The 22,448-nt window shown below is 53.1% G+C and overlaps 9 protein-coding genes across 9 annotated transcripts in view; 2 read left to right on the top strand and 7 right to left on the bottom strand.

The window, feature by feature from the left end:
• HMPREF1541_07922 (uncharacterized protein) overlaps positions 1–2,780 on the bottom strand; it is a gene marked incomplete at both ends in the record, with an annotated part of 3,983 nt that extends 1,203 nt beyond the window's left edge. The window contains one exon of the mRNA XM_008722245.1: positions 11–2,780. Within this exon, the coding sequence (XP_008720467.1) occupies positions 11–2,780 (2,770 nt within the window). The remainder of the gene's footprint in view (positions 1–10) is intronic.
• Positions 2,781–3,340: 560 nt separating this feature from the next.
• HMPREF1541_07921 (uncharacterized protein) lies at positions 3,341–4,171 on the bottom strand (the record flags this gene model as incomplete). The annotated part of the gene is made up of 1 exon (XM_008722244.1): positions 3,341–4,171. One exon carries the CDS (start codon positions 4,169–4,171, stop codon positions 3,341–3,343), a length of 831 nt encoding a protein of 276 aa, XP_008720466.1.
• A 642-nt stretch (positions 4,172–4,813) lies between these two features.
• HMPREF1541_07920 (uncharacterized protein) lies at positions 4,814–6,274 on the top strand (the record flags this gene model as incomplete). The annotated part of the gene is made up of 2 exons (XM_008722243.1): positions 4,814–4,924; positions 4,973–6,274. 2 exons carry the CDS (start codon positions 4,814–4,816, stop codon positions 6,272–6,274), a joined length of 1,413 nt encoding a protein of 470 aa, XP_008720465.1.
• Positions 6,275–6,528: 254 nt separating this feature from the next.
• Positions 6,529–8,346, bottom strand: HMPREF1541_07919 (uncharacterized protein; the record flags this gene model as incomplete). The annotated part of the gene is made up of 1 exon (XM_008722242.1): positions 6,529–8,346. One exon carries the CDS (start codon positions 8,344–8,346, stop codon positions 6,529–6,531), a length of 1,818 nt encoding a protein of 605 aa, XP_008720464.1.
• Positions 8,347–8,874: 528 nt separating this feature from the next.
• Positions 8,875–9,385, bottom strand: HMPREF1541_07918 (uncharacterized protein; the record flags this gene model as incomplete). Its single annotated transcript, XM_008722241.1, has 2 exons — positions 8,875–9,182; positions 9,343–9,385. 2 exons carry the CDS (start codon positions 9,383–9,385, stop codon positions 8,875–8,877), a joined length of 351 nt encoding a protein of 116 aa, XP_008720463.1.
• Positions 9,386–11,336: 1,951 nt separating this feature from the next.
• HMPREF1541_07917 (uncharacterized protein) lies at positions 11,337–12,074 on the bottom strand (the record flags this gene model as incomplete). The annotated part of the gene is made up of 1 exon (XM_008722240.1): positions 11,337–12,074. The coding sequence occupies one exon, from the start codon at positions 12,072–12,074 to the stop codon at positions 11,337–11,339; it is 738 nt and encodes a 245-aa protein (XP_008720462.1).
• Positions 12,075–15,129: 3,055 nt separating this feature from the next.
• HMPREF1541_07916 (uncharacterized protein) lies at positions 15,130–16,254 on the bottom strand (the record flags this gene model as incomplete). The annotated part of the gene is made up of 1 exon (XM_008722239.1): positions 15,130–16,254. The coding sequence occupies one exon, from the start codon at positions 16,252–16,254 to the stop codon at positions 15,130–15,132; it is 1,125 nt and encodes a 374-aa protein (XP_008720461.1).
• Positions 16,255–16,633: 379 nt separating this feature from the next.
• HMPREF1541_07915 (uncharacterized protein) lies at positions 16,634–18,328 on the top strand (the record flags this gene model as incomplete). Its single annotated transcript, XM_008722238.1, has 1 exon — positions 16,634–18,328. One exon carries the CDS (start codon positions 16,634–16,636, stop codon positions 18,326–18,328), a length of 1,695 nt encoding a protein of 564 aa, XP_008720460.1.
• A 1,153-nt stretch (positions 18,329–19,481) lies between these two features.
• HMPREF1541_07914 (glucose-6-phosphate 1-dehydrogenase) lies at positions 19,482–21,219 on the bottom strand (the record flags this gene model as incomplete). The annotated part of the gene is made up of 5 exons (XM_008722237.1): positions 19,482–19,591; positions 19,636–20,502; positions 20,549–20,966; positions 21,015–21,108; positions 21,176–21,219. The coding sequence occupies 5 exons, from the start codon at positions 21,217–21,219 to the stop codon at positions 19,482–19,484; spliced, it is 1,533 nt and encodes a 510-aa protein (XP_008720459.1).
• Positions 21,220–22,448: the final 1,229 nt, after the last annotated feature.

Below are 22,448 nucleotides of genomic sequence, written 5' to 3'. Positions count from 1 at the left end.
ACATCAGCACCTGCTGAAAGCAGGATCTGCACCACTCTCTCGTCGCCACAGACTGATGCCGCCTGCAGTGCACTTCTATGATACCCTCCTTGAGCATTGACATCAGCACCCAAGTCTAAAAGCGTCTGTACCTCTTTGTCCCAGCCCCTAGAGGATGCCCAGTGTAGTGCCGTGCTTCCTTCCCTGTCGGTCACCCGAATGACGGCGACATTGCCATTGTCGCATCCCAAAGCTGGCCGGTTTTCATGTAGGTTGTCCTTCGTTCGTTTCAAGAGTGCCCGGACGGTGTCCCGATGACCTTTCGCCATGGCAGCTAATATGGGATAATTATATCGTTCGGCTTTGTCATCTGCGGTTTCTCTGTTCCGTGGAAGCAAATGGATCAGCTTTGGGCAATTGTTCTCCGCAAGAATGTACATCAGACTTGCACTAGCAGTGTGTCGACGATCATAGGCCTCGAGAATGTTGGACACTAAGAGCCACTTGTCGAGATGGAACGACGACAGGAACTCCCCCTGCGTCGTCACTGGGGACACAGCTTCTTCGGCGTGGCGCCATATATACTCTGTTGCATACTTGAAGAATGGAAACATGTCTGTGATGGTTTTTCGCAGAAGTTTGCGAGCATCAGAGCTCGCCTTCGGAAGTTCCTGGTCGTCCATGACATACGTGGATATGTCGGTAAGGAGATAATTTGCGCAGCACGACTTCAACTGGTCGTGGCTCAGCGAGTGCAAGTTGCTGCCAAATTCGGGCCATAGCTCACTCAATCCGTTCTCCTTCAGCAAGTAGTCGCGCACAGACTCGTGAATGAACTGAACCGTAGGATTCCTCGACTTTGTCATTCCAGCGAGCCCTTTCGATGAATTGATCACAAATCGATTCATGACATCTTGGGTGACCTCCTCTGGATCCCAGGGGCCTATTTTGGCTGGCTCAGGAGACAGACCTGCCGCCATAGCAAAGTAGAATTCCTCTCTCGTCAATGGTCGTACCGCGAAAAGTATCCACTGTAGAGCGAGCAGCAGATCGGCGATCTTGGTCTTATCTCTTCCCAGTATGTTCTTAAAAAGGTCACTAAGCTGCGGAGGTATTTCTTGTAGTCTTGTCTGAGCACGGAAAATGCTGCCCCATCGGAACTCTTCGTTCACGATAGCAATCACAACCACCGCCCACAAGAATACTCCATTGGCCTTTGCTTGGATTTTTTCCCTAATATCATCTGATTGTTTTCCCGTGCCGACTTCGAGGTGGCACCGTATGTACTCGGCAATGTCCTCGTAGTGTCCGTGCTCGCGATCTAAGATCAACTCTCGGCCGTGTTGAACCTTAATTGTTGGGTAGTGGCGACTGGCGAGGCATATATGGAGAGAAGCGTCGGACGGTACGACCTGAGAGCCAAGTCCTTCAAAGAAATCGACCATGGCACGAATTTCTAATTCGTCGCATTCATCGAGTGCATCGACAAAGCATCTCAGACGGCGCGAGCCGAGCTCGCGTGTGGCGGAAAGAAAAAGTCCAGTCAGAGTAGCAAGTGTCCAGGGTTTGATTGGGGCCGCGTCGAGAACGTGTTGTAGATCCGTAGCCTGGCTCAGAAGCTGAAAAAGTAGGGAGCGATACATCCCCAGAGTTGACCTTTCCAAGTCAACGCCTCTAGCGTTGAAAAAGAACGAGACCACAATGTCGCTCTCAGTCTTTTTGCGCTCGGCTACAGCGTAGGCAAACTTCATCAATGTCGATTTGCCGGCTCCAGGGTGGCCCTTGATCCATAGAAAGCCATGATGCTCATCCATGTTGCTTGGGTCAGACCACAGTATATAGTCGGGATGCTGTAGAAGCCATGCACACGTCCCTGGATCCTCGCCGCTGATTGTCGCTCGTCGTGCGTCGTTCTCATCGAAGTCCAACGATTGCAGGAGCTCTTCCCGACGCTTCCTTTGCGTTTGGAGATCATCTTCAAGCATTGCCGATGGCTCGAATGCTTTCAAGCGAGATGCGACCACCGAACCGCTCGGTGCGACGGGTTGTTCTCTGAATAGACTGTTTCGATAGGCAACAGCGATTGCGTCTTTCAAACGGTCAAACGCGTGCTGTCCCTCGCCATATATCGGTAACATGTAGACTCCACATATTCCACTTAAACAATAAGCTCTGTCTTCTTCCTTAGTCGTGGAACGTCGTGCAGCCCAGCCCAACCGCTCTTCAACGCTAAACACAGATAATGGAGTGCCGCGAAGAGCATCTATTGGTATGCAAGTGACTTCGTTAATCTGGTCCTCCAAAGACTTCTTGTTACCAAGATACTCGCCTTCACAAGAATAGAACTCGACCTGTTTCGGGGCAAGAAGTTCCTGGAGTGTCCAGCCGCGCGTAAACCATCTTGAGCCTCGAAAAGCTGACTTCCACGGCTCGTAGCTGCCATCACTGCTGCGCTTGTGGTAGCGGATATCGGCCAGGTAAGCATAGCACTTCTCCGCCGTGGCATACCATCGGAACATTGATGTGATCGCTTCTTGGAGCTCGCTCTGATTCGCTTTATTGATGCAACAGGTATCAATCCAGAAATGATTCAACCCGTCTTTCCTGGCTTGGTTCGCACAGAAGTCAAGTTTCACCCGGCCTGTCTTCTTCTGCCAAATGTCATCCTGCATATCTTGAAAGACAACCTCTTCATCATCGGCGCCCCAGGTGTGGGAGAGAATGGCGTACGGAGGAAAAGGCTCGCGCAGGTCTTTGGTCAAGCTGAGCTTGCCTTTCTCGTTGACATAGACGAGGCGCATATCGGACGTCTGGTTGTGACGATAAAAGTGATTTTAAAGCGAATCTGGACGCAGATGGACACCAACTTCATCCTCCTGGCATGACCGAAGCGTCTGCTCACAATGACGAGTGGAGAGGAGAGGAACCGGCAGTCAGGCTGGAATTTGGCATCGTGAAAGCCCTCGAGAGGAGGCGTGCATTGGCATACAAGCGCGCCTATCAGAGTGCACTCCAAAGTGCCTGCCAAAGAACCTGCCACAGATCCCGCCAAAGATCCGTCCAGGGCTGGATGCTTGCATAGTCACTTGATTTGTCCTCTGTCGTATGGCGCCGACAGCCTCGGGCATCTCACTGTGGCTTCAAAGGCGTGCACATTATCGACCGTGGTCATCGTTGGAGGAAGACATGTTGGAGAAGGCGAGGTTTGGCGCTGACGTTTATCACGGCAACGGCGCTACGTCACCCAGGCATGTGGGAGGCTTCGTCCGTCAGGTCTTATTGCAAACTCACAATGTATGCATGGGGCCTTCGACAGGTATGCAGGGCGAGCATGCAAAATTTCCAATGGAGGACTGCAGGCTCATCCAGAATTGCTCTCGACAGGGCTACCACTGCCATATCGCTTCTTGTACTCGCCAGGCGTCTCGAAACCTGCCCTGGCCTTTCCAGCCCAGAGTCCTTTGCGCTTCGTCTTTGCCCACCATTCAGCTTTGCGATACTTGTCCTCGAACTTGCCGAACTCAGCTCCTGTGTTCGCCTCGTACACTGTTGCCAGTCCTTCTCGGAGCATCTGAAGACCCACATCGCGACGGATGAGGCCCTTCCACACATACACGGTCCCGACAACTCGGCTGTATTGGTCTTGCTTGTAGACATACGCCCTGACCCTCCTTGAACCAACATAGTCGGTCAGCCATTGGTGGGCTTCCTGCGCGAAAGGTTGCTCGGGACGTCCAAAATGTGGGAGTTCTGGCGCATCCACTCCTGCCAGACGCACATGTACTGTCTGGTTCCTCAACGCCTTCTTGTCTGTAGGGACCCGCCTCCATGGCAGCCACCCCCACCCTGCTAGGCGTCCCCCAGGTGTATGGTAGATCCTAAAGTTGTCTCCATCCCCGACGCTCGTGACTCTGCCAAATATGCTTCTATTCCTCAAAAAGCTGGGACGGATATCGGTAGCCTGTGGTATCCGTCGGAGGTACGCACGATAGAACCGAAAGCCTCCCAGTGCAGTAACAGTCAATGCGCCGGCTGCTATCCATGTCTCGGGTTGCGAGAACGCGGTCGTCGAGTGAGACGCGTCCGGTCGGTCTAGGACATCGTCGATAGCTTCAGTGACCTTTGCACTGATCGACGTACCACCCTTGTCGTCAGCCTTCTTCGCGAAAGGCCAGATGTTCAGCCATGGCATGACTTCGTCGGTGGAAGATGTGGGGAGAAATCAAAAATGTTCGTCAACCGAGCTTCAGATCTAAAGACTGCTGGCCGGAGTTCTGCCGGTACGTGAATACTCTTGCTCAGCAGAGGGTCGCCGACCCGAATCAATCAGCCTCTCCCTACTCCTGAACATGATTTGAATGACGAGACATCAGTGCTATCTATTGTTATCATCCGATGTTGCGCTCACCAAACTCTCAAGTTGGCTACCGTTCGAGTGTCGACTAATACGTGACTTGCCACTGTGAGTCACCGTACCGCGTACACTGGACCGTGTTCGGATAACGTCAACTTGAGTACACTTTCTGCCAGTGCACCTCTCATTCAAGTCTCAGACCAAGCCACTCCCTTACGCACTACCAACTCGGACCTGACGACGGAGGAACGCAACTTCGAATACCTCTTCGCGTCTAAACAACCCGCGCTCCGCTGAGTACAAGCTTGACGAGACTTCAAAGCATCGCCTGCCCCTCCGCATCTCAAACGCGCTTCTTCTCCGCCGTGTATCATTCACTTCATGTCCCACCGAAGATCCTAGCTGAAAGTTACCGTCCGCTTGTACAAAAGAAGCTCCTCCTCCATTGCCGCTACGCCCAGTCCTATCACAATTACCACAATGGCTCTTGCCGTTGGATCCAATACCGCACATGCGGATGACATGATGGACATCGACATTGACATGGATCTTGGTGATGGCGCCGTAATCGACGACGATTTCCAGCTCGAAGTATGACCGGACAGGAATACCATTTAACTCTTAACTCACATCCTACAGGAAGGCGAAGAACCCTCATTTGTGCCCAGCGGTCCTGCACCTACCGACACCTCGAATGTCATTCCCGCAATCTATACAGAAGATCCAGCCACCGAGCCACAATGGGAGAAGATTCATATTCGAGGCGTTGACGATATGCATACCAACGACATTCTAGGATTTGTCAACGACAACTTCCCGGAAGCTGATGCGCATGTTCAGTGGATCGATGATACCTCCGCCAACATTGTCTTCAAGACGAAAGAGCTAGCAAGAACGGCTATTCTCAATATCGTATTGCAACCCACGACCACTGAACAAATCAGCGCCGCACCCTTCGAGCTGAGAACCGCAAAGGCTCTTGCGAGCAGACCCAGCAGCATGCTCACGGTCAGAGTTGCTCAAGCCGGAGACCGAAAGAAGAAGAACGCACGTGAAGCTAGTCGCTATTATCTCATGCATCCCGACGAAGATCCTACCGAACGTATGCGACGTGAGTTCGCCAACGGACGCCGACGTCGCGACAATGGAGAATACGAAAGGCGCAGATTCGATGACCGCGAGCTCAGAAGAAGACGACACAATCAGCCAGAAGATACGATGAACGACTTTAACGCGAGCATGTACGACGATGCACCCGAACCAGAACGCAATGGTCGCGGCCGAGATCTCTTTGCTGAAAGGCCTCGCCGCCGCAGTGCCAGTCCTGGAACTCGCAATTCTGATGAGATCAACATTTCCGACTCAGACGAAGATGGCAGGCTGGTGCGCAGAAGGAAGAGCTATCGCGACCGAACCGAGCGTCCACCGCCATATTCCAAACGCGATCCTGCGCCGTTTCCACGCAACAACGAAGGCAAGGAACTGTTTGGTGGCTCTGATCGGACTGAGGGTGGACTGCATTCTGATCGAATAGAAGCACCTACACGCCCTGCCGCATCTGACAACCGTGAAGCGAATGCTGCGGTAGCCAAGCGGATGCGAGATCACCTTATGAGTGCCGCACAAACCAGTCCCAGAGGCGGTCACAGACGCAGCAGAGCAATGGATGCGAAGATTGAGGAGGATCTAGTCGAGCGCTTTGGCCGAAAGTCAGTGTCTATGGACTCTACCAAGTCAGGCGTGGAGCTGTTTCCCAGCAATGGCATCAGCATCAAGGGTTCTGCGAACGGTGGTGGTGGTGAACTGAATATCAAGGGCCGGGCCGATCAAGTGAAGGAGCTCTTCCCGGAGAGGTACAAGAATAACGTTGGGCGGGAGCTATTTGATGAGCCCGTGCGGGAGAAGCGTCCAAGGCGAAGGGCAGGCGACTTGTTTGACTAAGGGTCTTACGCACCAAGTGAGGCTGGTGCGGCCAATTATGGTGAGGCGAACTGCGGCGACGGCAAGGAACTGAAACATGCATATCTCGGAGTTTTGAATCGGAATGGACTACGGACTCAGGATACCCCATACAGTAAAAAGGATCACAGGCTCCAGCGCAGCCATTTGGACCTTCCACCCTTGGTTATGCAGCACCACCGTGGTCGACCTCATGTGAATGGGTGAATGGCCCCCTGGAACAGAAGCATTCCTTCCTACTCTGGCGGGTACTTCTGCCCTTTGTGCCGGGTAGCAATGTGCTTCCGCAGGCCACTTCCTCCCTTGTAGGGTTTCTGAGTACATCCACGGCCCTGCTTCGCCCATTCACATTCATATCGCTTTCCCTGGTGCTCCACCTGCATATGTTGCGAGTGCGCCTGCTTCGTGTTGAAAGACTTCTCACATTCATCGCAAGACCACGATGTGGCAGCTGAGGATCGTACAATCGACGGATCTTCACCTCGCCGCCTAGCCTCAGCTTGGAGACTCATGGTTTCTCGGCCTTTGGCGAGGTTGGCGTAGCCCTGCTGCCGATTGACATCTATACTTTTCTGAATGCCTGGCCTGCCTTGGGCATCGTGCGCCGCTCTTGCACGGGACATGGTCGGATCAGCCGCCAGCTGCGTTGCCCGGCCTCTGTCCAAAGCAGGCCAGCCACGGGTCTGCTGCACAGCATTGCCTGCTTTCTGAAGCGCGAAGCCGGCCGAAGCCGAACCACTAGCCCGCTGGCACAGAAGAATATGCAGTCCTTTGACCAGGCTGACGTGCCATTCTGGGCACAGTGGGAGCAAGAAACTGTTCATGGCAGTTTCTGAGGCAGGTTGGCCGGTCCATCGATGGAAGAGATCCCTTATCATGGATGGAATCGCTTTCCACGGGATCTTCTCACTGCCGTCCTGATGCTCGAAAGCGAGCATCTTGACAAGTATATCGACCTTGTTGTCTCTTGGCCCGCAAGGAAATCCGATATGTTTCTTGATCTTGATGCGACTGTCTTCCATACGAGCAAAGAACGTGGTGTCCAACGGTATTTCGAGGCCCGCAAGCTCGACGGCAAACCGAATACACTCGTCCATCTGCCGGCCGCGACCCACTGAATCAAAGAAAATGGCTTCCGGATGCGGGCACGGGACTGCAAGACGCTGAAACACCGTACCGTTCTTACCCTGGTCGAAGTTGGCCCAAAGCTGAATCTTGGGTTTGTCGATCACTGTCATTGACTTCGGCTTGAACTTGGTCTCGTACCATTTTTGCGCTGGAATACCGAGCAACAAGACGATCTTCGCATTCGCCAACTCCAAAAGCTCGGTGTTGAAATTGTCAGCCAGATCGAGCTCTGCCTGAGGGCGCGCAGACATTGGAACAGGTTGCTGTTCTCTATCTTTTGTCGATTCTCGCCGATGCCATCGCTCGCCCCAGCCTAGTGGCTGTGTGATAGGATTGACGCCAACCTTCAGCATCATGTTCGTGCACGGGTTGGTCGTGTCCGCAGTATGCATGTACTCCAGCTGCTTGGTGTTGAAGGTAGGGTAATGCCATTGCACAAAAAGACGAAGTGGCTCACCAAAGTCTCCGGACGGGCATACAAGATGCTCTCGAGGACGACCAGATAAGGCTACCTCATCCGCCGCAAACGGCTCCCAGATGTCCGCCAACGTCTTACCACCGGACATATCTGGGCGTTTGACATTTAGGTAAGCCTTGACGGCTTTCTGCATCGAAAGATTGAGCTTCCGGCACAGTATTTCGATGCTACGCGCAGGGGAGGACACTGTCGGGTTCTTGACACACACCTGCTCCGCCCCTTTGATGGAGCCAAGCAGATCCGCCCTCAAGCTCTCAAGCTCCGCCTTGTTCAATGCGAGCTCGGGAGCACCGCCATCAGGAATGTCCTCCAGGCCTTCTTCGCAGGCTGCGGCGAGCAGGTTGTCGGTAATGGGAGTTGTGGGCTCAGTGTGAGTACGCCGGATGTTGCTTCTTGAGGCATCGTCCTCACTTCGAGCAAGGCCGGATTGGTAACGACGGTTTGACATCACTAAGGCACGGCGTGGTAGAGAACACGAGAGAAATACTCCAGTCGATGGCTAAGAAATGAACACAAGCATAGGGGCAGGTCCCTATATTTGTAGTTATGATGTGTCCCACGAGCTGCGCCCCAGGGCCCGTGTGACTCTTCATCATGACGAACAACGTGTTGTCAGGTGCAGTAACCTTTCGTTTGCATCGGTCAATCTGCGGCCACAGCACTAACCTGAGTCAACCTTGCACGGTAGCTATTCATCGTTCAATCAAAGACTATACCAGGGTGAAGTTGTTATGACACAAGTCAAGCGAGTGATCACGCGCGAGTGTTTGAGACCTTCACCTACACCATGAGCATCAGAACATGTACTTCTAGAAAGCTGAATTGAAGGCAGAAAGAAGGTGTTGAAGGAAAGCGGCTTCAGTGTTTGAGACGTGTAGAAGCTGACGGCGTGCAGTCATTGAAGGCGTATCTCTGTCACGAGGGGTACCAATAAGCGCGAGATCTGGCTGAATCTCCTCCAAATTACTGATAGACCTCACAACTTCGCCCCCTTCCCCTTCTCAGCCAGCCTCACCACCGCCTCCACCCCGGCTTTAGCCACCTCCTCATCCTGCGCCGGCGTCCCCGTACTGCATCCCACCGCACCCACAACCTCACCATCAATAACGATCGGCACGCCTCCGCCCACGTACGTGAAGCGGCCGTGGTTGGCGCCCGCGGCGGCGAGGCCGTACGCGGCGCCACCCGGAGTGACTTGGGCTTTGTAGGCGGAGGTGGGGACGCGGTGGCCCGCGGCCGTGAAGGCTTTGTTGATGGCGATGTCGATGCTCGTTAGCTTGGCGGCTGGAAGGCGCGTGAAGTGTAGGAGGTACTAGAGTTGAGAGAGAGGGGTGTTAGTTTGAGGAAGGACTGAAGGAGGGGGGTTGGGGCATGGGGGATCTGGGGTGGAGTCTGGGCTCATAGGAATGGACGGGGATGAGGTAGGGGCGTGGGTTGGAAGTACTAGGGAGGTCGACGATGTGGACGGGCGAGCTTTCTGAACTCATGGCGGGCCATATCCCCGAAGGTCCAGCTGTGTGCCTGTGGAGCCCTCCCGTCTATATTGTCGACCCCTGATGAAGGTCGTTCGCACCTCTTAGGTGGGGACAGGGTGTTTTGAGATCAACGCCAGAGGTCAACGAGATTGATGGGAGGCCTCCACAAGCTCACAGAAGAGGCGTGTCGGCAAGATCTGCTATGATCTCGTGGAAGCCTGCTCGTCATCCTTCGTAGACCTTTGGTGAGGGCTGGGCAATCAACGCCCACCATCAAGGTTGGCGCGGCGTGTAGACAATATGACAGATCACTTACCAAAGATGCATCTACAATGGCAATGTTCATCGGCACGCCGATCTCAGCGGACTTCTTGGAGGCCGCCTCGCACGCGACGAGCGCCGCAGCATGTGTCAAGTGGCCTGGCCGGTGGACGGTGGGGGCGACCTCGCCGGGCGTCTCGGGAGGGGTGTCTTCGGCACCCATGTTGTAGAGGGTATAGAACCGGACTAGCGAGCGAAGTGGTCGTAAGTCCGAGTTTGCTTCGCGAAGTTCGTGCTGGAAGAGCTTATGTATGTATAATACCCCGGTGTAGATCTGGGGTCCTGGGGCTTCCCGGATCTATTCGCCGTCGGGTGAAGCAGGAATGAAGAAGCTCTGCCGTCCTCGATTCGCTGGCTTAACGTTCAGGAGGTCGTTCATGCACGCCCCTGGCCTCGAAGGATATGGTGTTTTACTGGGCCGTTCTAGGCGTGATATGTTCTGCTGTGTAGCAGTGCGCCCGAACACGTCCGCGTTTATATTCTAGCAGTAGTCGGATCAGGTCAGGTCACCGTGGTATAACTGCTGCTGCGTTGATGCTGTACTCGAGAGATTCCGGCTTGCCAAACTCGCCCGTGAACCTATCGAATTTGTTTCTAAAGCTCCGAAGCGCGAAGTGAGTAGTTGTAAGACCCCCGCGTGTTGTAGTCAACGATGACGCCCACGGCTGAGAAGGCCCTCGGTAAATCGGCCGTGGGAAATCCGAGCCCGGTAGGTGGGGCTCGCGCTACAGCTGACTTAGGATTGGCATCGACAGCGGATTCTTACCGGCGCGATCTGGGCGCTTGATTGAGCTGATGCGACAAGCTTTATATATTCATATTTCTGATTTCTCGTCAACAACCAGGCCGTAAGTTAACACAAACACTTCCAGTTGGGATCACACCTCTAACATTCAATAGGCGTGGCCCAATGGTAAGGCGCTGTACGTATCAACAATCAACATTACCACCCACAACGTTCTAACAGTCCCAGTGACTACGACTCGAGTCCAATGACTTAGATGGTATCAAGAGATTCCGTAAGTCTTCAGGCAGCTCTTCAAGCTTGAACTCGATCTAACAACAATTCAGAGGTTCGAACCCTGGCGTGGTCGCATTATATCTTTTTGTTTTTTGCCCAGCTTCAGACTTTGAGTCCCGGGGTAGGCTGGTGAGATGGTGGTCAGAATGAAGATTTTTTCGTGCGGGGTAGGGCTTACAAGACAAATTGAGGCATCGGCCGCAGACAGCGAGCGGCTATAACTAACCCTTTTTTTTCAACCCCATGTACAGCCTGACACGCATCTACGCCGCCCGAGATTTGGGCTGTTGACTGCCAGACGACGTCCTCCTGGACGCGGGTTCTGAGTACGGAAAGTGGTTTTGTCTCAAAGACACCCAGATCCTAGCTCATACCAATGACTAGCAGGCAGCAAGCCCGTTGCTCTCTTTGACTCAAGCACCCGGGTCTACAAACAGGATCGAACGATTGACACTTTGACCCTCAATTCAATGCAAGATGTCGATGAATACTTGTCTTTCATGTGGTATCTTGTACCTTACTATCTGGAGCTTGCTAGTGTGCTCACCACGACATTGTCCTTACACTCTCATGGCTGATTGTCTTTTTTGCGCCGTCAACGAGTGACTCGCTTAGTCGAGTTCACTCGTTACCAGATTTTGGCGGCGGAACTTCAATGCCATTATGAGTGGACTTGTAGTGCTTCTTGAGGTTCGCCTTGGTCGAGTAACCTCTCTCTATGCCCATCCGATCGCATCCTCTGCCTTGAAGTGCCCATGCGCAATCGTAACGCCTGTTAGAGTGCGCCATCATACGATGATGGCTCAAGGTACTCTTCGTATTGAACTGCTTTGGCGGACTGCATTGCATGCAAGTAAGAGAATTGACAACCTGCCCGACGCCAGACTCTCCTTCTTGCTGATTCCGAATCTCGACCTGTGCACTCGCTTTTTTAGGACCTCGATAGGAGCCAGACGTACTGGTATACACTCGACCCGTTGCGATTGCAGGCACCAAGTCAAGGAGACCGGAATCATCCGGCCTCACCGCGGCTTTTGTCTCCTTGACCTTTGCTCTGTTCTCAGGTTTTCGTGGATCGAGACCAGCTTGCGTCAACTCGAATAGCTTCGCGCGGGCTTTGGCCAAATTGGGGTAGCCCTGCGCTTTCTGCTTAACGAGTGACTCGTTGACCAGCATTACATGCATGCCTTTGGTAATGCTGACATGTCCCGGCGGACACAACGGGAAGAGGGTTTTCTTCATGACTGGCCGACTAGCGACTTTACCGGTCCATTTAGAGAATAGTTGCAGGATTCCGTGTGGGATTTCATCGAATGGGACCTTATCGTTGCCCTTGCTATGGTTTTCGAATGCGAGCATCGAGTTCAAGACTATTGCTTTGTTGACATTAGGGCCAGACTTGAAGGCAAAGCGTCGTAGCTTCGTACGTCCTACTTCGAGATTATGGAAGTAAGAGGTGTTGAGTGGAATCTTTAAGCCTGAGAGCTCGACAGCCAGTCGAATTGATTCGTCCAATGCTCGACCTCGCCCTTGGTCCCCAGAAAAAACAGCTTCAGGATGGAGACAAGGTACTGCAAGCCTGTTGACAAACTTGCCCGACTTGCCGCTTCGTACATCGACGAAATCTTCCGAGACGATCCAGACTCTGAGCCTTGGATTGCGCGATAGAACAGCTTCAACGGGCTTGAACTCTGCGAGAAATCAGTTCGAGACAGGCTCACCTAGTAATAAGATCACTTTCGGATTGGCCAGTTGTAGAATCTCCCGGTTGAAGGCGTCTAAATCTCGCGCTCAACTGCCGGGCGTTTTGCCATGGGTACGCGGTCACGCAGTCCAGACTCGGTGATGGTGTTCTCACGACGAAACCAATGTTCACCCCAGCCGATTGGGTAGAGCAGAGGGTTTAAGCCTGCTTCGAGCAACATGTTGGTGCAGGCATTTGAGGTATCCGCACTATGTGCGAAGTCTGGGCGCCTGCAGTTATTGGTAGCATAATGCCACTGAACGTAGAGTCTCACAGGCTTCTCGAGCTCACCTGAGGGAGCGACTAAGCCTTCTGGAGGGCGACCGCTGGTTTTCGTCTCCAGCGCCACGAAGTCAGACCAGAGATCGACGAACTTGGGAGCTACCGGTCGGTCAATATGAGGATTTCTCAGATAAGAATCAAGAGCTCTTTGCCATAAAGGGTCTCGCAGCTTTCCGCATAGCATCTTCTGTGCTCGACTTGGGTCTGACAATGTAGAGTTATGCACCTCGACATGTTGGGCGTCGCATCGAATGTCGAGGAGATCGTCTTTGATGGTATCGAGTTCGGCCTTACTGAGGACAACACTGTGTCCCAGGGGATCTTTCAGGTCAGGCAGATGACGCAGAAGACTGCTTGCCTGAACATTGACTAGTAGGCTTGCCGACAATGTGTTACTTGTTTCGAAGGTTCTAGTTCGTCTGGTTTTGCGAGCTCGTGGCACCAAGTCATCGGATCTGGTGAGAGAAGAGTGAAAGCGGCGCTTCTGGCTCGGCATGTTGGCTCAACGGAGTCGACTAAAAGTCGTCACCGTCAAAAAGTCGGGTCAAAGATCAGAGGCTGATGAGACCTCTGAGGTCTGGATAAACTTTTTCGTAAACTAGCCTTACTGGCATTGAAGTGATGTTTAGGTCGTTGGAGGTGAGGCAAAAGTGATCAGAGCTCTTTCCTATCTCGGCAATCCATTTCCTGCCAGAGGAAAAGGACTACCGCATAAGGACAGCTTATGGCCTCTCTTACGCACCACATAGCGCAGGCGGCATAATGCATTGAATCGGTTCGGGCCCACTTCCGCCGGAAGCATTGCATGAGTTGCCTAAGAAATGAGCCAGCCATGCCCGAAAAACCTGGTGGCAATACTGCCTGCTCTGCTACCGCGCGAGCAGAGTCCTCGAATGTGCAATCTACTGCATCCACACCACATCTCGCAATAACTGTATGGCGATGAGTATTGATTTCGAACCCTGGCGTGGTCGCATTTCTTTTTTGTTGTTTGAAAGCCGCCTAGGGCTTCCAACGTGGTGGTCTTGTGTGAGACGTGAATTTTCTTTTTGCTAGGGGGGTGGGTGGAGCCCGATACGGGTATCTGTTCGGTTCTACGACCACATGAAACACTTCAGCAGCACCCGGATATGTTTCAATTTGCTTCTATATATCCGCGGTGAGGCATTTGTTGTAAATCTGCAGTCAGTAGTGTCTATATGGCGAGTCTAAGGGCTGGCAGCCTCGCCGCCTTTTTTAGGCAACATTTCGGTAACCACTATGCAGTGAATGCATTGAACCTCACTTCCACCGGAAGCATTGCATGAATGGCCAATCAACGGCCCTTCTATACTCGGTACAACTTGTGACAATACTGCATGATCTACTAGCAACTAAAATCCTCGAACGCGTGTTTTCAGTGCATCCGTACCACCTCTCGCAAGAACTCTGTACGGCGGTGATTGCTGAAGTCAAAGCTCCAGAGAGCCTGAAGCTGAGCCAAGTCATATTTGCAATATAACTTGAGTCCAACAACGGCTAGATCAGATATCTCAGCACTTCCGCGCATCACCAGCGACTGCCATCCAAGAGGCAGCGCCGAAAGTTGCTGGAGCCCTCCGCATCATCATAGAACTGTAAGGACAGAAAATGACAGACAGATCACAGCGCCCTCCCGGATAGCATATCATGGAAAGGTTAGAGCGCCCTTCCCATAAGCACATAAGCGACCTGGACGAAAGAGAAGGGCGCCCTCCCCGTGAGTATAGGATAACATCAACGAAAGACGACAGCGCCCTTCCCGTCAGTATAGAATAACTTCAACGAAAGACGACTGGGCCTTCCCATGACTAGCATGATGACATTAGTGACAAGGTTACAAAGCCCTCGCCTTTCATGGAAGTCCCGAATCTTACAGAGACTTTACACGAGCATTGCTTGGACTGACGTTCAGTCCGGTCTTGCACACTAGCAAATGCTGGCTGTGCACAAAACTACGCGAAGGTCTGTATCATCTGAATGCTGCTGTCCGCGAAACGGGACGCGATCGTATTGTGGTGGCGCTGATAGCTCACCCACGGGGGTATCTCATAAAGTACAACTGTTGACGAGACCATTGTCGTCTTTCTGACCGCTGCTGATTGCAGGCATATTCGTGGCATCGCCGTCATGCGGTCCCCACTGAATCGATATCGCTTTTCCAAGTTCGCGCCACTCTGAACTCCCGATCTTTCAAGAACCCTTTGTCTCGAGACCTATTCGTAAGTCGTCCTCAAGCTTCCAACTCCGCAAAATCCCTTCCTCAAGAATGCTGACTCCATTGGGTATTCCACCTAACACCGGTGGCAGCTCTGCTTCGTACTCGTACATTGCTCGTCGTACCAAGCATCGCCTGGCTGAATGCGTATCCTAGACCATCACGAGCACCCTAACTTGGCTATCCATCCATTCCGTGTTCTCGCAACTGAGTAAAGCAACCATCCAGTCGGTATCTCCGTTTACTGGGACCAGTCCTTCGGGCAACAAGACCTTGAACTCGCACTTTTCCAGGCGCACGTTGGCGAGGTCTGGTTGCTTTTCGGCGGTCTCTGGTTCTTCAAACTTCCTCTTGATACAATCATGCAAAGCGGCCAATGTAGTGCATGCATTAGGATCAACAGTGAAGCGAGGAATCACTCGTGTGAGAAATCCAGCAGAGTCATGGCGCATGATGTTGATCATGATCTGGACCGGCGGCGGGAGTTCACCAAGGTCTTCAAGACCAACTGTTGCAGTCGTATCGCCCGTGGTAGCCGTGAGACTTGGTATGTAACCCGTTGAGGTGATAGCAGGGTCGATGGGTGGGGCAGTAATGATCGATGAGAATGGTGGGAGCTGACCTAGCTGTTCGACAGTCTGACGTTGTTGCTCGGGACTTTGGCCCTGCTGCTCGGTCCTCTGAACTCTCTCACTGCGAGACTCGTGCACGTAAAGGCGCTGCTTTTCGTTGTTGACGAATCTTCGCATGAATGGCCTCATGTGCTGCATGATTTTGTGGGCGTCTTCGGGCCAGAATCGAGTGCGTACTGGCGATCCTGGAGGACCGCGAGCAGCTGCACGGCTGAAGTATTTGTCGCCAGCGCCACCCGTCAGGAAGGTCTCAATACACCCCCACAGTCTTTCTCTTGCAGCCGCAGACTCACCACCTGCTCGCCTATCGCCAATGATGTTGCGACGTTCTGGATGGGTAGGGTCGAACATGAAGGCCTTACCCTCATCCTGCAAGGCTAGGAAGTGCTCCGGCGCGAGCTCAAGGTCCCTCATCATCTCAGCATTGGTTGGACGTGCGGACTTCTTCTTGGGCTTTTGGCCCGGAGTGCGAACAGGAGCCGGAGAACCGGGGGAGGTCTGGGGAGAGAAGCCTCCCTCTGCCATCGGAGCATCGACCTGGATATTGTCGAGGCGGTTGGCACGTTGGCGATCGTCTTGCGCAACTTGCGCCGCGGCTTGTACGAGACCAGTGAGGTGGGCTTGTTGATTGGAGGGGTCTGCCATGATGTGGGAGCTGTTTGATGGTCAGTCAGCATGACGAAAGCCAGCGCCGAAGCGCGAGCTGGGGCTTGACAACCCCTCGAGGGGTCACAGGAAGGTGGTCAGTACTCACGGTGCTGGCTTGATATTGACTGGAGACGTGAGGTGCAAACATGCCAAGCATGGCTGAAGTTTGAATGAAACCGCGGTGGAGATAAGATAATTAAATTCCGTGCCAAGACATGCACTTCATGCCAAGAAATCTTTGCTGACTTCACTTGTAGCTGGCACTACTCCTCATTGACTTGCTTCCAGCATTCCTTCTCTGCTCTTCACAATGTTGTGATAATGCACTGCTTCATCAAGTCACCCACGTGTGTATCACTTGCATAAGTCACTAATCATGTTTTCCGCGACAAAACTCCAAGTGGCAACATATCTCCTAGGAGTTTGTCCCTTCTCAATTGCATTCCTGGTCTTCCTGAACTCATCTGTCTCATTCGTCATAACCGACCTGATCGGACAAGACAAAGGCGTCGGAAATGCTGTTGGCAACTTAGGATTTGCTGATGAGCTTCTTGCTCTTGTCGCTTGCCCGCTGTGGGGCCTCCTCTCCGACCGGATCGGAGTTCGCTATGTCTGCGTAATTGGCTACGCGATCATTGCCCTCGCACTTGCTTTATTTGTGCAAGCACTCAATGTCTACCCTCAACTACTCTTCGGCCGCCTTCTCTTCAGCTTAGGTGGCGCGGCGGCCTCGACCATGGTGACAGCTGTCTTACCCGCAGTATCGTCTCACGAAAAGGCGCATGTAGGACGAGGCACCAACAACGATCGCAATCATGCCACTTCTCCATCAATCACCTCCGACCTGACAATCACGCCTGCTCGATTTCGTACCAATACCTCCAGCACAACAAAGACACGGACAACCAGCCGGTCAGCGTATGCCTCTACTTCTCGCGTAGCCGGGTTCGTTGGCATGTTCACCGGTTGTGGAGCTCTCATAGCCTTGCTTCTGTTCCTTCCACTTCCTGCCCGGTTCCAACACGCTGGTATTGATCCCGCCAGGGCGCTCAAACACGCATTCTACATTGTGGCCATTGTCGCCTTGATTCTGGCTGTGTGGTGTTTCATTGGCCTGCGCAATCTCGCATATGAGCAGTCCGCCTCCACTACCAAGAAGGCTCCTTCCACCTATCCAGAACAACTACGACAGCTAGCGACTAACCTCAAAGTTGCCCTACGCGCCGGCTTTCGTCGAAAGGACATCGCTCTAGGCTACCTTGGAGGCTTCGTTGCGCGAGCATCGTCTGTAGGCATCAGTCTATTCATTCCATTACTTGTTAACGCCCTATTCCTCGATTCAGACCTGTGTCAGTCGGAAAGCACCTTGGCTGAGACTCCAGGTGGATTGCCGGATCTTAAGCGGAAATGTCCTCGCGCATACGTGGTCGCGGCCAGCATGACTGGCGTGTGCGAGACGGTAGCATTAATCGCGGCACCAGCTTTTGGGTATCTGAGCACGAGAACAAGACGCAGGGGTCTGCCGCTGATGGTCGCAGCAGCGACGGGCGTCGTTGGCTACCCGCTCTTCGCTATGCAGTTCGACCCTGACGACACTAAAAAGGGTGCGCGAGTCGCCGCTTTCATCGGAGTCTGCTTAATTGGCATAAGTCAGATTGGAGCAATTGTCTGTAGCCTGGGTGTATTGAGCGCTGGTGTGCTCAGAGAGGCGTCAGAAGCAAGACATGCGAGCGCTGCAGACGGGCATAATGCAGGAACACATGGGCCATCAGACCCCAGCGAAGGCACATATGGAGAACGTGATGCCTTGCTAGGGCACGTCGACCCGGAAGCCACAGAGAGCGCCCACATACGAAAGCCTAGTGCGGAGCTGTCTCTGGCGCAGCTCAAGGGTTCAGTGGCTGGCATTTACAGCTTCTATGGAGGTGCAGCAATTCTGGTTCTCACCAAAGTGGGTGGCCTGCTGTTCGATAAAGTGGACGTTGGAAGCCCGTTCTACATCATGGCCGCATTCAACGGCGTGCTTCTCGTTGCCTGCGTTGGTATCGGAATGGCAAAGGAAGAAGAGTAGGCGTGGGACTTCAGCTTGCATGAAGCCTTGTTTGACGCCTAGTCTCCTGTCAAAGACTGCCGCAGTCCCCGCAATTACGATATTTCTGCCATTAAGTGAGGTCCGAGGTACGATTACCGATGGTGATCGATCAACCACTGCTGTGTCAACGGCCCACCCTGCACCGTCAAGCCTGAATCCAGATCAAGCTTCGTTTGGACGACACTGGAACCGTCGTGACAACCAACAAAGCCTCCAGTATCGGTCGGCCCTTTCGCCAATATCGGACCCAATCACCGCCACATCGTTCACTCACCAACGAGTCTGGGAGCAGCTCGATAGAACAGTCCGCACCCCGCTCGATCTTGGACTGGGTTGCTGAACCTACATGCGTGGGTCTACCACCACTTGGTTTCTGTGAGGCCCTCTGCCTGAAAAGCTCTGGTGGGTAGTGGTCCAGTTTGGGAGAGCGGAAGACTGGGTTTCAGGAAGGCCTCAACTGAGAGGGACTGGCATAGCGGAGAATTAAACACACACTGCGGAGAGAGAGAGAGAGAGAGAGAGAGAGAGAGAGATGGAGAGATGACATTACAGGGTTCATGCGGTGATGTCGTTGACGGCGAGGATCCCATGTCCAGGTTTACGGCGTACAGTAGGTCGGTAACTCAGTTCAGCAACAAGATACCTGCTACGATGTGAATGCACAGATAGCATAGTATGTCAAGAGTAGCGCTCAGGCTCTGATGAAGGGAAATCTTCTGTCCTGACTCACACCGGAGTTCAGGAGGGTTCAGACGATCTATTTTCATTTCTAGGCTATGTATCCATGCCGCAGCAGGCCGAAAGACGCCATGTCCCAGCGCCCCGCCAGCATTGTGCAAGACTCGCTCTGAGATTCGAGTATTGGGGGGCCGTGTTTGGTCGCAAGTTCAAAGCTGCTCATCGAATATCCACGAGCTCATTCAACAAGTGATTGCAAATCTAAGCCAGGATAGTCCGGTCAACCTGCATCATCTCCACGCGTAGGCAGGCTGAACAGGCTGGCCGGTCGATCGTAAGCTTTGCACAACGGCTGTTTTCGCTCCGCCTCTCTCTTCTGCTTCTCCCAGTCTATGTCACCTATCGGGTAGCCACGTTCGAACACCGTTGGGAACGGATGCTGAAGACAGCTGCTCTACAGCTTCTGGTGATTGGAAGCGGTGTTCCAGCTGTAGCCGGCGGCATCGGAGAACTTGTAGCCGTAGGAGGCGGTGAAGTCGTCGAGGACAGCGGGGCCACGCGAACCTATACTTATCAGTCAAGTTGTATGGAGGTTATGACTTGCTTACCGTAGGGGTACTCCATAGGAGCGATCTCCTTCTTTTGGTCGAGATAGTGGAGGAGAGGAGTGAAGATACGCCACGAAGCATCGAGCTCGTCGTCACGGACGAAGTTGGAGTGGTCGCCCTTCATAGCATCGAGAATGAGCGACTCGTAAGCTTCAGGGATCTTGAGGTCGGAGAAGCGGCGGCGGTAGGTGAGGTCGAGCTCGGTAACAACGGTCTGCATGCTGAGGCCAGGCAGCTTGGAGTTCATCTTGAGGTAGACGGATTCGTTGGGCTGAATGCGAATGACAAGCTCGTTGCGGGGAATGTCCTTGAAGATACCCGAGGTGACATCCTTGAACTGGATGCGAATTTCGGTCTTCTGCTCGTTGAGAGCTTTGCCGGCCTTCAGGATGAAAGGAACACCGTCCCAGCGCTCATTCTTGATGTAGGCGACCATAGCGCAGAAGGTAGGGCAGCGAGAATCCTTGGGCACAGTATCGTCCTCCTTGTAGGCGGGCTTGGTGCCATCAAGAGATTTGCCATACTGTCCAATGATGACGTTCTTAGGCTCAATGGCTGGCATGCCACGGAGAACACGGACCTTCTCATCGCGGATATCCTCAGAAGAGAACGAAATGGGTCGTTCCATGGCGAGGAGGGTCAGAATCTGAAGCAGGTGGTTCTGCATCACGTCGCGGATGATGCCGAACTCGTCGAAATAACCGCCGCGACCCTCAGTACCGAATGGCTCCTTGAAGGTGATCTGAACGGAATCGATGTGTCTCCGACTCCAGTTGGCGCCTAGGAATTCGTTGCCGAATCGAATGATAAGCAGGTTCTTGACCATTTCCTTGCCCAAGTAGTGGTCGATACGGAAGATCTCCTCCTCTGTGACATATTAGCTAGATCGGCCACAAGATTTATTGAGACTCACCTTTCCAGTCTGGCTCAAGGGCACTCTGCAGCTCGCGAGAGGAACCAAGATCTTTGCCGAAAGGCTTCTCAATGATGATACGGTTGATGCCGTTCTTCGCATAGCAGTTGCGCTTGAGGTGCTGAGAGACTGTGATGAAGACCGAGGGAGGCAGGGCCATGTAGAAGACACGGTTGCCTTCCTTGCGATCCTTCTCAATGTCGTTGATGTGCTTGTCTAACTCTTGGAATGGGCCGTCCTGATCATACTGGCCAGCTATGTAGGTGCAGATAGAGCAGAACTGGTCGAGTTGCTCCTCGACTTCCTTGGTAGGGGTCTTGATGTATGAGCGAACTCTTTTGAGGTACTCGGGGTGGTCCATCTTGGTACGAGCATATCCGACGATTTTGATGTCTTTGGGAAGGAACTTGTTGCGGTACTGCAGTGCGGTCAGTGTGTTGTTGTGCAATAGCCGATAACTTCTTACCAAGCCGAAAAGTGCTGGGAAGGTCTTCTTCTTCGCCAGATCACCAGAGGCACCTAGGACAACAATGACAGTGTTCTCCTTCAACTCAATTGTGCTGCTGCCGTTAGCCGATGATGCAATGACTATGCAATGACTGCGCAATAAGTTGTGGGTTCACGTACCCAGCCGTCTGCGGCTCATCTGGCTGGAGGATGGTATCCGACATGATTGCAGCGCCGATCTAGGATCGAGCTTACTATGCGGTACGTTTAGTGAGAACGAGGATCGAAGTTGGGAAGGTTGAAGAGTGTTTGCTGGGATATGGAAGAAATGTCGGGCAGTGGTGCGGGTGGATGGTGGGGGAGGCGGGACTAATTCGAGCGGCCGCGGAGCTTCAGAAATTTGGCTGAGGCACCTCAGTTTAGGCACAGGTACAGTGACTACAGAACGAAGTGTGTGCACAGTGCAATAGGCCACAGAGATACTGATTAATGTGTGTGATTAGATAAAAACTGTTTGACACCGCTTGGTTGTTCATCAATAAGCCGCGGCGGGCGGAGTGTTATTTCCATGAGGCGATTATATCATGGCGGATATTCCGTGCGTGTAAAGGCCTATCATTCAGCACACACTAGCACCGGCGGAAGCATCGGCTGAGTAGCTCGGAGTCGTTTCGCTGGGCCCCCTGAGTGGAAAGGCAGCTCGGGGTGCAATCCGCTGTCGCAGTCCCCTGGAGCTCTAACCCCTCCACAGTCCCACCCACGCTCGGTATGCTCTGTCAGATCGCGAAGGGTTATGTAATCCCACCTTTTTGCATCCAATTTCTGCAAACGCTTGAGGGCCTTTTATCAGCGCTCAATCTGCGCAGTGTAGACGTTTGCCTAGTTGAGCAGGTTGGCTGCTTGAGCAAGGCAGGGTCCGGGTCAGAGTAGGTGCTGAGATAGACGAAACGGTTAAGATGCGCTATCGGCCCCTGGAGACGGCCATCAAGAAAATTGTGGAACAAATACTGTACCGTAGAAGCCTTCTTCGAAAGTCGAGTATTTAGGCTGAGACGCGCAATGGTTTTCCGCCTTCAAGTTGAGTTCATTTGCCGGTGGGATCGTTCTGGCCTCGGCAAGATTTAGCGGCCGGCCTCTGTTTAGAGAGGTATTCTAGGTACGGAGTACGGGTATGCGATCCCGACATAGGAGCAGACCCAACCTGCTTATTGATGCGCCTTCGGGAGTAGTAGAGTGTACGCCAGCTGGTCGCGTAGTGCTGCGAGCACATACCTTTGTCCGCCTGTGCAAGAAAAATGCAAGTCTTAGTGATCAGGACGGGCTTAGTGCTTCACCCATTGGTCTCGCTCTGGTCCTGTTATGTCTTCCGCGACCTCAGACTTCTCGCCCATAAGTAGCTGAGGGCAGCCAAGGATCCATATAGCGAAGTTGCACGAGAGGAGCGGTTTGTACG

This window comes from Cyphellophora europaea, assembly GCF_000365145.1.
Source record: "Cyphellophora europaea CBS 101466 unplaced genomic scaffold supercont1.8, whole genome shotgun sequence".
NCBI classification, from domain to species: Eukaryota; Fungi; Ascomycota; class Eurotiomycetes; order Chaetothyriales; family Cyphellophoraceae; genus Cyphellophora; species Cyphellophora europaea.
This window is presented reverse-complemented; position numbering and strand designations above follow the sequence as displayed.